At 38.6% G+C, this 17,567-nt stretch overlaps 1 protein-coding gene across 3 annotated transcripts in view; it reads right to left on the bottom strand.

The window, feature by feature from the left end:
• Positions 1-7,775: 7,775 nt before the first annotated feature.
• Positions 7,776-17,567, bottom strand: part of ocrl (OCRL inositol polyphosphate-5-phosphatase) — a 60,933-nt gene continuing 51,141 nt past the window's right edge. For all 3 annotated transcript variants that reach the window (XM_052021785.1, XM_052021788.1, XM_052021787.1), the window contains 2 exons: positions 13,818-13,929; positions 7,776-12,034 (listed from right to left, as the gene is read on the bottom strand). In XM_052021785.1, coding sequence (XP_051877745.1) covers positions 11,913-12,034; positions 13,818-13,929 — 234 coding nt within the window. In that variant the 3' untranslated portion in view covers positions 7,776-11,912. The remainder of the gene's footprint in view (positions 12,035-13,817; positions 13,930-17,567) is intronic.

Here is a 17,567-nt window from a genome sequence, read left to right as displayed (position 1 = left end):
GTTCTCTCAACCTGCTTTCATAAGGCATGCTCCGCAATCCAGGCAGCATCCTTGTAAATCTCCTCTGCACCCTTTCTATGGCTTCCATATCCTTCCTGTAGTGAGGTGACCAGAATTGAGCACAGTACTCCAAGTGGGGTCTGACCAGGGACCTATATAGCTGCAACGTTACCTCTCAGTTCTTAAGTTCAATTCCACGATTGATGAAGGACAGTACACCATATGCCTTCTTAACTACAGAGTCAACCTGTGCAGCTGCTTTGAGCGTCCTATGGACTCGGACCCCAAGATCCCTCTGATCCTCCACACTGCCAAGAGTCATACCATTAATACTATACTCTGCCATCATATTTGACCTACCAAAATGAACCACTTCACACATCTGGGTTGAACTCCATCTGCCACTTCTCAGCACAGCTTTGCATCCTATCTATCTCCTGCTGTAACCTCTGACAGCCCTCCATACTATCCACAACAGCCCCAACCCTTGTGTCATTTGCAAACTTACTAACCCATCCCTCCACTTCCTCATCCAGGTCATTTATAAAAATCACAAAGAGTAAGGGTCCCAATACAGATCCCTGAGGTACACCACTGGTCACCGACCTCTCTTTGCCTTCTGTGGGCCAGCCAGTTCTGGATCCACATTACAATGTCCCCTTGGATCCCATGCCTCCTTACTTTCTCAATAAGCCTTGCATGCAGTACCTTATCAAATGCCTTGATGAAATCCATATACACTACATCTACTGCTCTCCCTCCATCGATGTGCTTAGTCATGTCCTCAAAAAATTCAATCAGCCTCGTAAGGCAGGACCTGCCCTTGACAAAGCCATGCTGACTATTCCTAATCATATTATACCTCTCCAAATGTTCATAACTCCTGCCTCTCAGGATCTTCTCCATCAGTTTACCAACCACTGAAGTAAGACTCACTGGTCTATAATTTCCTGGGCTGTCTCTACTCCCTTTCTTGAATAAGGGAACAACATCCGCAACAGTCTAATCCTCCAGAACATCTCCTGTCTCCATTGATGATGCAAAGATCATCGTCAAGAGGCTCCGCTGTCTCCTCCCTCGTCTCCCACAGCAGCCTGGGGTACATCTCATTTGGTCCCGGTGACTTACCCAACTTGATACTTTCTAAAAGTTCTAGCACCTCCTCTTTCTTAATATCTACTTGCTCAAGCTTTTCAGCCTGCTGCAATTCCTCATTACAATCACCCAGATCTTTTTCCATAATGAATACTGACATAAAGTATTCATCAAATACCTCTTCTATTTCTTCTGGATCCATACACACTTTCCCACTGTTGCACTTGATAGGTCCTATTCTTTCACATCTTATCCTCTTGCTCTTCGCATACTTGTAGAATGCCTTGGGGTTTTCCTTAATCCTGCCTGCCAAGGCCTTCTCATGTCCCCTTCTGGCTCTCCTAATTTCCTTCTTAAGCTCCTTCCTGTTAGCCTTATACTCCTCCAGATCTCTAACATTACCTAGCTCTCTGAACCTTTTGTAAGCTTTTCTTTTCCTTTTGACTAGATTTATTATAGCCTTTGTACACCACGGTTCTGGTATCCTATCGTAACTTCCCTGTCTCATTGGAACATGCCCATGCAGAACTCCACACAAATATCCCCTGAATATTTTCCACATTTCTTCCATACTTTTCCTTGAGAACATTTGGTCCCAATTTAAGCTTCCAATTTCCTGCCTGAGAGCTTCATAATTCCCTTTACTCCAAATAAACGCCTTTCTGGTCTGTCTGTTCCTCTCTCCAATGCTATGGTAAAGGAGATAGAATTATGATCACTATCCCCAAAATGCTCTCCCACTGAGAGATCTGACACCTGGCCAGGTTCATTTCCCAATACCAAATCAAGCATAGCCTCTCCTCTTGTAGGCTTATCTACATATTGTGTCAAGAATCCTTCCTGAACACACTTAAACTCCACCCCATCTAAACTCACTGTCTGGAGATGCCAATCGATATTTGGGAAATTAAAATCTCCCATCACAACAACTCTGTTATTATCACACCTTTCTAGGATCTGCTTCCCTATCTGCTCCTTGATATCCCTGTTACTATTGGGCGGCCTGTGAAAAACATCAGTAAAGTTATTGACCCCTTCCTGTTCATAACCTCCACCCACAGAGATTCCGTAGACAGTCCCTCCATGATATCCACCTTTTCTGTAGCCGTGACACTATCTCTGATCAACAGTGCCGCTCCCCCACCTCTTTTGCCTCCGTCCCTGCCCTTTCTGAAACATTTAAAACCCGGCACTTGAAGTAACCATTCCTGTCCCTGAGCCATCCAAATCTCTGTAATGACCATCACATCATAGCTCCAAGTATTTATCCAAGCTCTAAGCTCATCCACCTTGTTCACTATACTCCTTGCGTTAAAATAGGCACATCTCAAACCGTCGGTCTGAGCACATTCCTTCTCTATCACCTGCCTATCCTCCCTCTCGTACCGACTACAAGCTTTGTCTATTTGAGAGCCAATCTCCTCTTCCCCAGTCTCTCTAGTTTGGATCCCACCCCACAACAATTCTAGTTTAAACTCTCCCCAGTAGCCTTAGCAAACCTCCCCACCAGGATATTGGTCCCCCTGGGATTCAAATGCAACCCATCCTTTTTGTACAGGTCATACCTGCTCCAAAAGAGGCCCCAATGATCCAGAAATCTGAATCCCTGCCCCTCACTACAATCCCTCAGCCACGCATTTAACCTCCACTTCATTCTATTCCTATACTCACTGTTGCGTGGCACAGGCAGTAATCCTGAAATTACTACCTTTGTGGTCCTGCTTCTCAACTTCCTTCCGAACTCCCTATAGCCTTTTTTCAGGACCTCTTCTCTTTTCCTACCTAGGTCGTTGGTACCAATATGTACCATGACCTCTGGCTGTTCTTCCTCCCTCTGCAGGATATCTTGGACGCGATCAGAAACATCCCAGACCCTGGCACCTGGGAGGCAAACTACCTTCCGAGTTTCCTTCCTGCGTCCACAGTATCGCCTGTCTGACCCCTTAACTATAGAGTCCCCCATCACTACTGGCCTCCTTTCTCCTTCCCTACCCTTCTGAGCCACAGGGCTAGACTCTGTGCCAGAGGCACTGCCACTGTTGCTTCCCCCAGGTAGACTGTCACCCCCAACAGTACTCAAGCAGGAGTACTTATTGTCAAGGGGTACAGCCACAAGGCTACTCTCTAGTACCTGTCTCTTCCCCTTCCCCCTCCTGACTGTGACCCACTTGCCTGACTCCTGTGGCCCCAATGTGACCACCTGCCTATAACTCCTTTCTATCACCTCCTCATTCTCTCTGACCATACGAAGGTCATCGAGCTGCATCTCCAGTTCCCTAACACGGTCCCTCAGGAGCTGCAGCTTGACACACTGGGTGCAGATGTGGCCATCCTGGAGGCTGGGAGACTCCAGGACCTCCCATATCTGACATCGAGCACAGAAAATCGCACTCATTCTAACTCCTTTCCTCAAATCACCTACCTCGCCTCGCCCCGTTACTGCCTAAGCCCGTTGAGCCAAAGCCCAATCACTCTGCTCCCTCTCACACCGCTGCCCGCTCCAATGTTGCCCACTGGATATGGTGGTCTTTTTAAACCGTTCATGTGCTACCTGAATGGAGCATAACTTTCCTTGTAAACCCCATGAGAACTGTGCCTCAACAGCACCATGTTTCAGTAGAACAGAACCATACATTGTCGATTGCTGAGTCCAGTGCACTGAGCTTTGTGCCAGGTTTAAGGCTGAGATCATCAAGCACGTTTCCTCAGAGGGTTAAAGGCTGTGAAGCTGAACTGCAGTTCATAGTGAATTTTATCAATGGCTGCTCCTGAGATACCCCTAGGGTCGGGGGGGATGGCAAGCAGTGTTATGCAATAGAGCCAGGCTGGTAGTGGACCTCTGTTCTTCTATTTATTGTAAGGCCTATTCTCTCATATGACTTTGAACTTGGACTCCAAATCTAAGTATATTCAAGAACCTTCTGCAAACTGCAGCTTGATTGATGAAACCGAAGGCTTTTATGAGGTCAGTAAAAGGCCACGTCCAGTGGTTAATGACGTTTCCTGCATTTTTCTTGGACCAGTCACACAGTGGAGATCATATCCATCATGCTTCTAGATGGACAGAATCCACACTTATTCATGAGCATCTGCCCAGTCATTGGGCTGAGACCCTCGAGGAGGACCAAGAATAATCAAAAGGAAAAGAATTTCTCATGAAACACTGAAATGCCATCCAGTTATTAGGTCAATTGGAATATTTCATTGTCACCCCAGTTCTTCAATAAAATTCCCCCTCTCAAGTGCAAGTAGCAAACTGTAAATATAAACATTTTCAAGATGTGTATACAGGATGTTGTATCATTAGTTCTGCACATATCAGGAAGAAATTTCTCTTTTAATTCCATTGGTAGTTTTAACATCTAATTTTAGTTCTGTACAATAAAGCCTCAATAGAATGAATTGACAAAAACTAAAATTAGAAAAAATATAGATTTAATAGACGTTCAATAAAGTTTAATTGCAAACTTCATGAACACAATAGAAAATAATTTATTTTTAGTGAATTGTGAAGGGTAATCACTTCCATGAATATTAATAGTGCAATTAATAATTTTGTCACTTAATCAAGTATAGTCCTACAGAACAGATTTTAATTTACAAAGACCATAATTATGAATTGCTCCATATTTCAGCAGCACACATTTTATTATTCTAATATGTTTTGGATAAAGCATCATCATTATGAAGTCTATCTCAGCAAACATTAATTCATTCAGTGTTATCATTTGGGAGCTGTTTGTTTTTTTGATTACTTGTTCTTAAGAAACTGCTTTTCATTGTTAACTGCTGTACGTCTTTGAATTGCACTCTCATGTACAATAATGTCTTCTGCCAAAGCCCTCATCTTATCAAAAAAACATTTTGTCCCTTCTCTTCCCACTTTGTGGCAGCATGATGGGGCAGTCAATTAAAAAGCTCCACCAGATAAATGCCAACTGGTTGTTTCCTTGACTACATAACCAATTTGTTAAGATTACTTTTCAAGTTTGGGAAATGGTATGGGCACAATTAACCCACATCTGTTTCATTTCATTGTAGAAAACTAAACGTACACTGTCTGCAGTTTTTCCTGATTGCTGTGTGCACTCTTTGGCTGCATGTACCAATAAGGGGTACAGTATCACAAATGCCAAGTGTACTTAAACACACTGTAGGACTCTCAAAGGGGAGATGTACTGTTGCTGCACAAAGTGACAGGAAGCATTTCAGAAGTATTTGGTAATAGTTCAATTAATAAATAAATGCATGTTATTGAAAGTCTGGTGTAAGATAAGTGAAGAGCATTAACTTATTTCTGCCAGGGAGCAGAAGGCCCTCCAGACACATCCTCAAGGTGAAGTGATGAATGGCAGTGGCAGAAATCAATTCCAGGAGCACAGCTCTAAGAGTATGGAGTACTTTGGTTGGAAGAAGTCCAACATTCTCGAGTCAAGGTAAGTGAGTTAATTTTCAAATGGTATATCCTCCTACTTACACTTTTACCCTCATCAGTTACTCAATTCACTATACTATGGCAAAAATCACATTCACATTCTACCAAGGAAGCATTAAAGGGCCATGTGCTAAAAGGTATACAACCAATTGCCTGTTAGAATCCTACTTGTATTAAGCACCAACAAGGAACCCAACACCACTTGGCACAGGCTTTCCAGAGCTTGGGAAGCATCTATTCCTACCTGGAACAATTGGTGACCTTCATCAACACATCTATGCAGTCAACATTCTGCAATAACTAATCACTGATGTTACAGATTCCACTGCAAGTCACGCAGCTTTCAGACTGTTGCCATCAAGGTCTTGGTGCAAACCTATAGTGAAACCTGAGCTTGAGAACAGGAGGACCTCTGACCATATACTCAAGAGGGAGTGGGAATTTATCTGGAAACCACAAGTTGAGTGGGTGTTCAAGATAGCACAACAGTCCATCAACCTGTCCTCCAGTAGATTAGAGTATCGTAATTCATGGAAAGCTAATGTTAGGTTTCATTCAGGGTGAGTGTTCTGGTTCCCACTAGTACCCTTCCTAGAACGTGCAATATCTGGTTGGCTTTATTTATATTAGATGATCAGTGGGAAAAAAAAAGGCAAAGTCTATGGGCTACATGCAAATGTGGAAGTGTAGTCAAGATAACAGATACCACTTATGATTCAGTCTAGGAAGAAAGATGTCATCTGCATTGTTACTGCTCTTCCTCTTGCTCCCTTGAGCCTCACCTACAGTGACTATCCATTCCTATTTTAACAGGTCAGACCCAAGGTAAAAATGACTACAACTCCTCCTCTTGCTGAATAACCACTGGAAAATATTTTAGTGGAGGAAGCAGGAGGTTGGAGATGCGAACAAGTCGGAAGACAGTGAAGACAGCAGAGGCAACAGTAGCAGGGATCCATCATCCATTCCAGCTCACTTCCTTCTTTTAATGGGTGCCCAACTGCTTTGATTAGAAGCAGGTCAGGCTGAGCTGCTGAGTTCCTCCAGCATTTTGTGTGTTGCTTTGATTATACGCTCCAGTCATTTAACACAACCAGGGCTGACAACTTTCCTGCTGCAGGGGCCTCCTCAGCTCTAGAATCATGTTGCTGGCCATGTACCACAGCCACACATTGAAGAAAAATCCCATTTGCTTCATGAAAATATTGAGTTCACAAGATGCATGCAAGGTAACATGCATATAGTTAACCACACTCACTATGGGGAATTCTGCAACACACACACCCTCATGTTTAGTCTTCTTGGTCTTTGCCAAAAGGGAAATGAGATAAACTGCACCTCTGTGTCAAAAACCTCTGGTATCTGTTATGTAGCAGGGCACTGATATTTCTCCTAGCAGCCCGAGAGAAGCAAGATGCTGGGAAGTCATGGCTTCAGTTTGTGGCTGGAAAAATTGACAGATTGCAGTCGTCACGTCTTTTGGGAAATAAGATCTCTTCAACCCTGATCACCTCTTAAGTTCAGGAGAGGTTCACAGCTTTCTGCTGAATGACCTTCCCCAAATACACCTCCCTTATCTAGCCACCTGCCTTGTTGTGCAAGGCCTTTTCCTAGCAAGTGCTGAGATAATTCTTGGTGTTTAAAATATTGCAACCACCCAAGATCTTCAATCTTAGAATTGATCTGAGTATCAGGTGGCCACATAGAGGCAGATAATTGTGCTCTGTGGCTCAAATTATCCTCCAGATTTCCTTATGTTGGTGAGAATATTACTCTGGAAATTAAATTTTATTTGCATGAGTTTGGATGATTTGATACAGGCCAAAGAAAAAATGAAGTCACAACTTTTACTCACCCAATAATTAAATGGAAATGTTTCACTTTCCTATTTAAGAGGAAGATGCAACTAAATTTTTTTTTAACCTACTATTGATATTATAGGAGGATATACAAACTTAAGTGAACTAACTTTAACATCCACCTCGTGCCCTAAGCCAGGAACTTTATTAATAAATCTACACTTTATTCCCAGAATAAACTTCAGGGATTACTTAACATTATGAAACTACAGAGCTGTACAATACTACGGAGACAATAGTTTTGTTAATAACTGACTGAAAGCCAAAAATACAATCCAGTGACACAGTGCAACTGCATATGTAAAAAAAAAATCAGAAAACTTATAACATTTAAAACAACAGAATTTATTAAATATCAATGCAGTTCACTAATAACTATGAACATATTCCATTTACAACAAGTGACAGACTGAACAAGGCCACACACAAATTTCTAAAAGTTCTGAACCAGCCTGCACAGTGATATTCAGCATTGGAACTATAAAGCCCAATGCCTAGAAGTATGCAAATTTGGTTCTCCACTCTGCACATTAGAAGTTAGCAGAGGTTGTAGTGCAATGGGGAAGGGATAATTATATGGGGAGGTGATACATTTAGGTGCCAAAGAGAGCACTTGGCATAGATCTATTGGCTGGCCACTAATCCTGCCTTTGCAAAGAAAAAGGCATAGTTCTAATGATTTAATAAGAATAGAACATACTTAGAGTAAGTGGCTCCAGCATTCAAAACAAAATGCCAAGCCAATAAAATGCCACTCCAAAACATAGCACTGTGCCCATTTGAATCTTAATTATTATGCTGTCAATCAAGGGAAAACTTCTGCATTCAGCGTGCTGGATATGGTAAAAAAAATACAAATCTTAAAACTAAAAGATTAGATACCATTAGATTTTTGGACAATTAATAAAAATGTCAAGTTCAAAACACATTTCAAACTTCCATCCACAGTAGATAATTAATCTGCTTTGCCAGTTTTAGCCCTGAGCACAAATGGTGCAATTGCATAGATACCGAAGACACTTTATAAGTAGACTGCAATCTCTTTAAAAAGGTTAAACTAGAAGCACAGAATTACCTAAGTTCTTAATATAGCAAATCAGAAATTGTGTTTTTGGATCCAAAAGAGATTAAATTATATTAATATGAATTATGCTAAACTTAAAAAAAAAACAGACAACAGCATTCTGTATACTCATCTCTAGAGTAATCATTGCCATCTGACTTAACTAACAGTTGAGATTGTGCTATCTACATGATAGAAGTTACCAGACTATTTAAACTTGACATTGTAATATGTATTTGATATTTAACTTTAAAGAATATGTTGGTAGCATATATAGATGAAACAAATCTCTCTCCACACATAGCCCAACAGAAATTCTACAATACATACAAGGCGAATGGTGACTCATTGATACCGCAAAGACTCAGGACATTATTAAGGATAGCTAGTTAAGTACCACATCAACACATTATTGCTGGATGGGCCATCATTAGGAATAAATAATTTTGACTTTAACAAGCAATTAAAAAAACTTTTTAAATATAGAGTAATTAAAACAAATCAATAACATTTCAATGATGTAATATCAGAAGTGAACACAAGCCTCTTTTGTTGCTCAAACCACAGTCAGCAAGGGTTGTATTTAGCAAGAAATGCTTTGAATAAGCAGTATCATAGAATTCAGTATCGACGATCCAATTATTCCAAAAATAATAATTAAGGCTTTTGTTAATGCATTAAAGTATCATATAATGACTAACATTACTTTTGGTCCAAACTTAAAACCAACATTGTTGAAGGGACTGCACTTTGAAGATTTCTGCAATGAACTAGGTGGTGGTAATGCAAGACAGAATAATTTGAACAATGCTGCAAAACTCCAATTTGGCATGGTGGTGCCAGACTCACAGGGTTTCTGTACTATACCCCCAACGCACTTAATTAAAATTTTTTAAGATGTTACTCAGTATGTAAAAATTCCCAAGTTTCAAGGGTGTTTGGGATCTTGTGAGCCTGATGCCGAACCATCAGGATTTTCAATGATCAGATGGTATGTTACCAGAGTTTTACTATACTACTAAAGAAATTACTCAGACAAGAACAACATTGCAGATAAATACTTTCAATGGCTACAACACAATACAGGAATAGATCTGAATCACAATATCTGACAGAAGCTGAAATACGACAACTAAAGAGGTTATACAAATCTCAAAGGCCCCATGCACCAAAAACTATATATTTTTAAATAAATGACAAACAATGTTATTTGGATAGAATTAAATGGATTTAATTGAAAAATATAACTGTTAAGATAATGAAATAACCTAGAGACCAAAATATACATTGTAGTGTATTGGACAGCAATTATGAACCATAGTTTGGTATCTAATCATTTTAATTTCTTCTCACCACATCAATGACATTGAATAATTCTTGTATCTGGTCCTTTGGATTATACCTTTCATAAATTTAGCATGTCTATTGAGTTACAGCTGGCATAACATTGATAAAAACAATGAAGATAAAAACTTTAAATAACGGAAGATATTTTAATCATTCAACACAATCAAGGACAGGAATTTCAAGTATTTTCATTTACTTCCTGTTTTCAATGGATGCTCATTGATCATTGGCTGGTAAGCTGTCCAAAGTTTCACACAACTGCTGTTTCTGCTTTTCTTTGTACTAGTGAATTTATAATTGAGCTGCTTGATTATACATTTCATTTCAACTCGTATGTAATCTGGATCAATTAACTGACAATTTTTAGCTGTTAGGCTCATGCCAAATTGTATTAAAAAATTAAGTGTATAAAAGTACAACATTATTCTTCTCATTTAGCCATTCTGATCAGAGGGGAACGCCAATTAAAAATGCAACTCAAAGATCTGTAGTGTTGGCATTCTTAGCTGAGTGAGGAGGTTCAATACAAGATGCTTTTACCGACATTGACAAGCATATCAAGGAGAGGTGTTTTTTTAAAAAAATGATTTCTGTACCTTACCAAGGAGCATACATTATATTGAAAATACTCTGTTCTACGCATAAATTTACTGCCATAGTTTACTTTTAAATATATACACACATACGCCTTCCCATGGCTGGGATCTGGCAACAGTAAATCAGTTTAAACTGATCACATGGCTTTTTACTAGTGATCGAATAATACAGGGATTCAACCCAACAATTCTAGTAAAATAAAAACATTAAATTGAAATTTCTCCTCTGCTTTCCTCATCTTATAATTCATGCAATACTCTCATAGATGGAATGACAGGGTTTTTCTGTGGTACTGTAATACTACTCTGACTGACAGGTAATACGTTTCTGCAAAGTAAGCTGCAGTACCATAGCAAAGCTAGACAAAACTCAGTCAATCAATTGGGTTGTAATTAAATCTGAATTCTTGATAGACTGGAGACAGTCTAGGGCTCCACAACTGGAGCTTATTATTCCATTAGAGATAGTGCTTTTTTGTTTGCATGACAACATTAACTTGTACTTCAAAGATACCACAAATAGCATATGGGTGTAATAAAATGCTATTTGCAGAACAAATCTGATCTTTAATAAATATATAAAAATCAAAAACTTTAACATCACTTGAATATAATTTTGCAATATGTACAGTATAATTTGAATGAATTCAGTATACAAACTGTATCTGTAGTCTAATTGTTTTGATCATCTAGAACTTTAGCAACTTTATGAAAGTTTACACAGTCATAATATTTCAGACAACCAATAATTTTGTTCTGATGCATATATTAAATTTGGGTCTCTGAACATTAACCCAATGCACTGTGTGCCCCTACACACAATTACATCCACTATCTCTGCTATTACTTGGTAATCTGGGTGAACAGATTTCCAAAGTAGAACACGCTTATAAACATTAATCTTTCCTAAAACCAGCCAGGAAACTCAACTGGAACAGATGAGCTCCATCACAGCTGTAAGACTTGAAATACATCTACTGAATAGAAAAAAAGTTGCTGCTCATTTACTCAACTAATTTCTATTCAGTTATTACAATTATAATTGAGAAATTTGTTTTAAAGGTAGGGGGTTAATAGAAACTTTCTTGGACATTTCATACTGTGATAAATCACTGCATTTTCTATTTAATCTGATGGAGTTACCCTTGCTTAGTATCACCCAGTCATGTGTAAATATATTTTAAAAAACTCTAGTCCAACTTGCAGCGACCTGGTAATAAACAGACTTTAGATACATTGCTGAAATATTTCATGGAATAATTGATAAATAAAAATTCACAATCAAAAAAAGTTTGTACAATGGATGGAAGTGTATATGGTCATGTGGAGCCAGTTTGTGGCCAGCATTCTTAGCTAGTTAGTGTGAAAGATTTAGGGAACAACTGTCATTCAAATTTTTACTGACCTAGACTGGAATAAAAGGCTTGAGTATCTGTATCTATCGATCACCATTTTGATGTAATATTTGCAATACGATCACAGTGCAGTGAAGATGTGGTCAGAAGTATGTCCAAAAATTAGTTATCATCTCCACCCAGGAAGCCATAGATGAAGTTCACAGCACGTTGTCTATCATTCTGGGTTTGCCGCCCAACTAAGTTTGGTGGTGGTCTCAAAAGCAGACTTGCAAAGAGGGTAGCTGTGGATTACAGGAAAAATAATTATGCATACAACTGAAATGAACTGTTATTTTCTCTAGACATATTTGCTTCAACTAGTTAAAAACCTGGTCCTTAAACATCTGAGTAACAACAACCATAAGGAAGTTCAATAAATAGTTAAGTTCACACATTAGAATACTTGCCTATACTGTTTCTGTTTTGTAAATATATCTGGGAAAATCAAATACATTTCAAACATAAGCTCCTAAATTCTCATTTAGAGATAGCAATCTTAGGAGCTCTGGGTATGAAGCAGACCCAAGTGGCCACCCATTGTCCTTCACCACTTCAAATTACACTGTCGACTCCATGCTGTCTACTAGTCATTGAAAATTGGCTACAGAAGCAAAAATATTCAAAACAGCAAAATACACTGGATATATGTGATTTCTTATCTTTACTCTAAATGTTTTATCTTCCTTGCCTGAAAGTTCTGGCTCTGCTGGTGTTTGGTTCCACTGCTTCTCATAACCCTTAAGTCTGGGGATTCCTGCAGTGATTCATTGCTGGGACTGCTGTAGAGCTTCCAAGATGTTATAGTGCACAAGTCCTGGCATTGTACACAGTGAAAGAGGCCGTTACATCTCATGTCCTCAAGTGTTGGGGTTTGGAGGAAAAGGGTCCTTCAAATGCATGTTTGAAAGACCCTCTATTTGGGGGACAATATTCTTGTCTATTGAAGTCTTGACACAGGCACTCCATACACAAAATGAAGTGATGGGATGCAAAACATAATTGGCACTACTGACACAAAAGCAAAAAATTGCAGATGCTGTTTACTTAGAGCAAACACTGAAACATTCAGCAGATCAGACAACAACTGTGAAACAAGGCAGAATTAATATTTAGGTTAAACAAAATGTTCGAACAAAAGTTCTCTGGCATAACATTTTAGCTTTTTTTCTCTCACTTGACTTAGCCTGACTTGTTGAATATTTTCAAACCAAATGCTTCAAAAATCATTGAATTATTTACACACTTTTCATTTCCTCAGGATGTCCAAGATTCTTCACTGATAACAAAAATGCACAGCTTGATCACCCAAATGGCTATGACACAAATAGGCAATTTTCCTCTCCTGAAAAGTTTGCAATCTGATTAGAATATAATTATGGTATAAGTTACATTTTAATATAGAAAACTTGGTTTAATTCCCTAAAAGAGCAACATCTTATTTTTATTTGACAAAGAATAAAGCATTGGGGTCACTGAAACAGTAAGTGGTCTTGAATTCTTAGGTTCGCCAAAAACAAATAAAGCTCAACATTATGGGATAATACATGAACTTTTACCACATACTGACACTTCAAGGAAGGAATTACATTATGTTTAAGGGGATGCCTTTTACATCCATCTGAACAGGCAGATGGGATCTCTATACTGTTGCATTTGACAATGCACAATTCCTTCAACGTTATATCGAATTGTTGACTCGTTGTTGCCAATTTTGTCAATAGGACATCAGTCCTCAGCCTATTTGGTAACAATTAATTAAAATTTTCCAGCTAGATATACTGCAGTTGAAATATACCAAAGGTAAATAGATATCTTCACTAGGAATGAGATCTTTTTGAATCCTGTTAAAACAGAAGCAACAAGCTAAGAGTACATAATCTTCTTAGAATGTATGCACTACCATTCTGTTGAGAGAAATGCTCTCAGGATCTGAGAATGAAGGTACTTTATGGGAGCATATATGAAATGAGCCATGATATTAATAAGTAGGAAGTTTTGAATCAAAATGCTCCGAAGTTTTTTTACCTAGCATCTTGGCATCAAGCTTGTTGTCTTCTGCATACTTCAGCAATTCCCGCAGAAATGACATCAAATACCGAAACACATTCCTGTGACTCCGGGGCAGTTGAGATATCAACTAGTAAGAAAGAAAAAAATTTTGGTCAAAGACTGGTTGATAGGATGGCTCCAGTGCAGCACGTAGAGTGTGAAACACTATAATAATGAAACATTGTATATCAGCTCATTTTACAATCTAAGAATACCCAATCAATTCTGTAGTGAATCTGTCATTTCCAACAAATGTACCATATTACTGTTATACAATAAATGCTATTGCTAGACATTTGAATTGTAGGAAGTGTTTATGCTTAAATTACCAATGTTCAGATTAAATATACTTCAAAAGTCTAAAATTTCAAACATTTATATGGTGTTTTTATTAGGGCAATAAGTTCTCGGGCACTCAACAATTTGATCTTAGACCCAAACAGAACGAGGAAGGAAATTATTGGTGGTGGGGGGGGAGGGAGTGGTGAAGGAGCCAAAGATGTAGATTAAAATTTTAGACGAGCAGGCTGTAGAAAGGAAATTGCATTTAGTAAGACAGCCCTGGGAAGGATGAAGTACTGAAATTACAGTAAAATCTGAGCCATAAAGTTGGTGATAAAAAACAGGCTTTACAGCAAACACGAGGATTCCAGAGCTGTTGAGAAGCTGATAGGGGCTCAATGAAGTTTAAGAAAGACAGGAAATGAAACTGGAGTGAAAAATTTGGGGCAGTAACATACGCGTTAATTGTAGTCTCTTCTGTAAAACTAAGGCAGATTATTTGTTGACGGGGTATCTTTTACCACAAAGCAGCCATTTTGTTGCTTGTTTTGAAAAGCTTAAAAAAGCCATGGCCTACACCATGTTTAGGCAATACAAAAGTCATATTTACTGGGTTTTATTGAGGAAGGTATTAAAGTGGTGGATGTAAAACGAAAAATTAGGCAGCACTCAAGCTTGCAAAAAGAAAACCTTTGATAAATTTTCATACGATGTTAATCTGTGATTCCATCTTCAAAAGTACGAGTAGAAACTTGAAATGATGGATTAGAAAATGACACCAATAACCAAAAGACTGCAGTAAACACACACTGATTTAGGTAGGAAATGTTAATAATGATGTCACCCAGGGATTAGTCTTTATTAATGACCTGGACAGAAGTATTGGGAGTTCAGCAAAAATGCCTGTTGACATCAGAGTGTTTGAAAGGGTTAAGATGGAAGAGGTGTGCAAATAAATCCAAACTGATGTGCTAAGTGAGTGGGCTTCACTTTGGCAAATGACATTTAACTTGTATAAATGTGATACAATATCAACACAGAATGAAGAGAACAATTATAAAAGAGGTCTCGAAAGAAATGAGTTTGATGTAATATGCACAAATCATTGCCAATCATTGTTAATATAGTTCCCTACAGTGAACAAGGCTTTGGATTAATAGAACCAAAAAAATACTATTTTGATACTACATTGGTCAATGCAATTATGTTCCAGTACACATGATGAGTGACTTAGTGGCTCTGGAAAATGATGAGGAGAGCTACAAAGGATGACTCCAAGCTTAAACACTCTCACAGATGCAAATATATTGATTTATTACTTATGAGATGCATAGGCTTGAGATGCAAACTGTTAAAGATCTATTAAATAATAAATGGATTAATGAGGCTCCTTCTGATAACTTATTCCAATATAAAAGACTGGAGTGACCCTCTGTAGGAGGAATATACAGGATGTTTGGTAGCTATTTTCAGAGAATTAAGAATCTCTGAAATGCACTGCCAACTGATGAGGTGAGTGCTGACTCTCTTTATGCTTTCCAGAGGGAGTAGGACTGGCTCCTGACTGGGATAAAGATCGCATTATATAGTGTAACACTTGGATCACTTGATTACCTGAATTCATTTTGAATACAAGAACATTTTTCTAACCAGCTCTAGATTTTTCCACCCCACCCCTAGTAAGTAGGGTAGGGGAAGGAAGGGAAAGTGTGTTTAATGATGGCAGTTTAGCTGTTGTGTAGGTTAGACTTGATGAATTAGCTGGTCTTTCCTGACCGTCTTTTTCCTTCATCTGTGAAAATTTCCTTGATCTTTGAAGAGTAGTTTGCTGCACTGGTCAAACTCATTTTACACATAACATACTATTAAGTCTTCTCTACTTGCAACCAATCCTGCTGAATGCAAGTGCTTCTTTATCACCTCCACCGTAGCTTATAACAATAATTTTCAAGGTATTTATCTTCTGTTAGCACTTAAAAATACCTTTGTTGACATTCAAGAGCAACAGATTGCTTATGAAGAAGCATAGCCTGTTAAGGATTACTTGTAAATATGTTACAAAACATTTTGCTTGCATTAGGGTCAAAAATCCTCAAGATTAGTGTCTGAATTTTACATAGCATGGTCTTGAAGAAAACACTCGTAGTACCGAAATACTCTCCAGCTTGGACACCTTTCAGTCATCCAACTGGAACCTTTAATTAACTGGGATTTGCAACTTTCCTGATAAGATCAAGACTTGGAGCAATGCAACATTTTTAGTAGTTGAGATGAGTCAATTATCTGGATATTCAGAAACAATTAACCAAGGAAATCTGCAAGTACAAACAAGTGCCTTTTAAATTGGGTGCTGTTGGGGAACAAGACAATCTCATACCTGGTTTACTAAGGAACTACCCAACCAAAATGTTGCTTTTCTTATCTTACAAGGATGTTAGAATGAAGAAATGTTTCTGTCATGCAATGAGAGCTGCCACTTATACTTGAGAATGACCATGCCATGATAATCCAATTTAACATGGAGCAGTTCTACTGATGCTAAACTCCAATACAAATACAAGCTGCTATCCGGGACATGACTTCTTCCCATTACTACCATCAGAAAGGAGGTACAGGAGCCTGAAGACCCAAGCTCAATGATTCAGGAACAGTTTCTTCCCCTCCACCATTAGATTTCTGAACAATCCATGAACACTACCTCAATTTTTTTGCACTATTTATTTATTTTTGTAATTTATAGATTTTTATGTTTTTGCACTGTACTGCTGGTGCGAAACAACAAATTTCACGTCATATATCAGTGATAATAAATCTGCTTGAGTTGATAAGTTACTCAGGGAAATGCCTGCAGCAGTCAATAAAGGGCACCTGCATAAAGAGGCAAATAACAAGTATTGCATGTGGTCATGGCAAATGACCAACATTTCTACACCCCACTGGGAAAAGCATTAAAAATGGTTAAAAGCTGTTGGGTATTCCAATGCATATATCTCTAGAGCTGGATGACCAATGTCAGGAAGTGGCATCTTTAGCAGAAAATGTATTGGAATGAATTCATAGAATGATTGAATACAAAGGTAGCTTTTGTCTTCTGGTCAGGTAGACTTAAAATACAATGTCCAGTTTTGGTGTCCACACATGGAGGATTGGAAGGGTGCAGAGGAGGACAAGAGAATTAATTCCCAATAAACACTTAATGTTAGAGGGATAGTCAAAAAAAAAAATTGGATGCAAGACTTTAGAGAAAAATAGACATGGTGTTCTGACTGAGGTTTGCTCAATAATTGCATTCCATCCGACAATTAAAAAGATTAAGGAGGGCCAGGGGTCACAATCTTGAGTTGGGTAAGCCTCCAGGCAATTAAAATCTCCCAGAGGAATCTTCCAGAATTTTGCCCCCAAGATTGCTGGGGTTTTCATTCTGACCTTTCCCACAAGATCAAA

The sequence above is a fragment of the Pristis pectinata genome, chromosome 8 (genome assembly GCF_009764475.1).
Source record: "Pristis pectinata isolate sPriPec2 chromosome 8, sPriPec2.1.pri, whole genome shotgun sequence".
Lineage (NCBI taxonomy): Eukaryota > Metazoa > Chordata > Chondrichthyes > Rhinopristiformes > Pristidae > Pristis > Pristis pectinata.
This window is presented reverse-complemented; position numbering and strand designations above follow the sequence as displayed.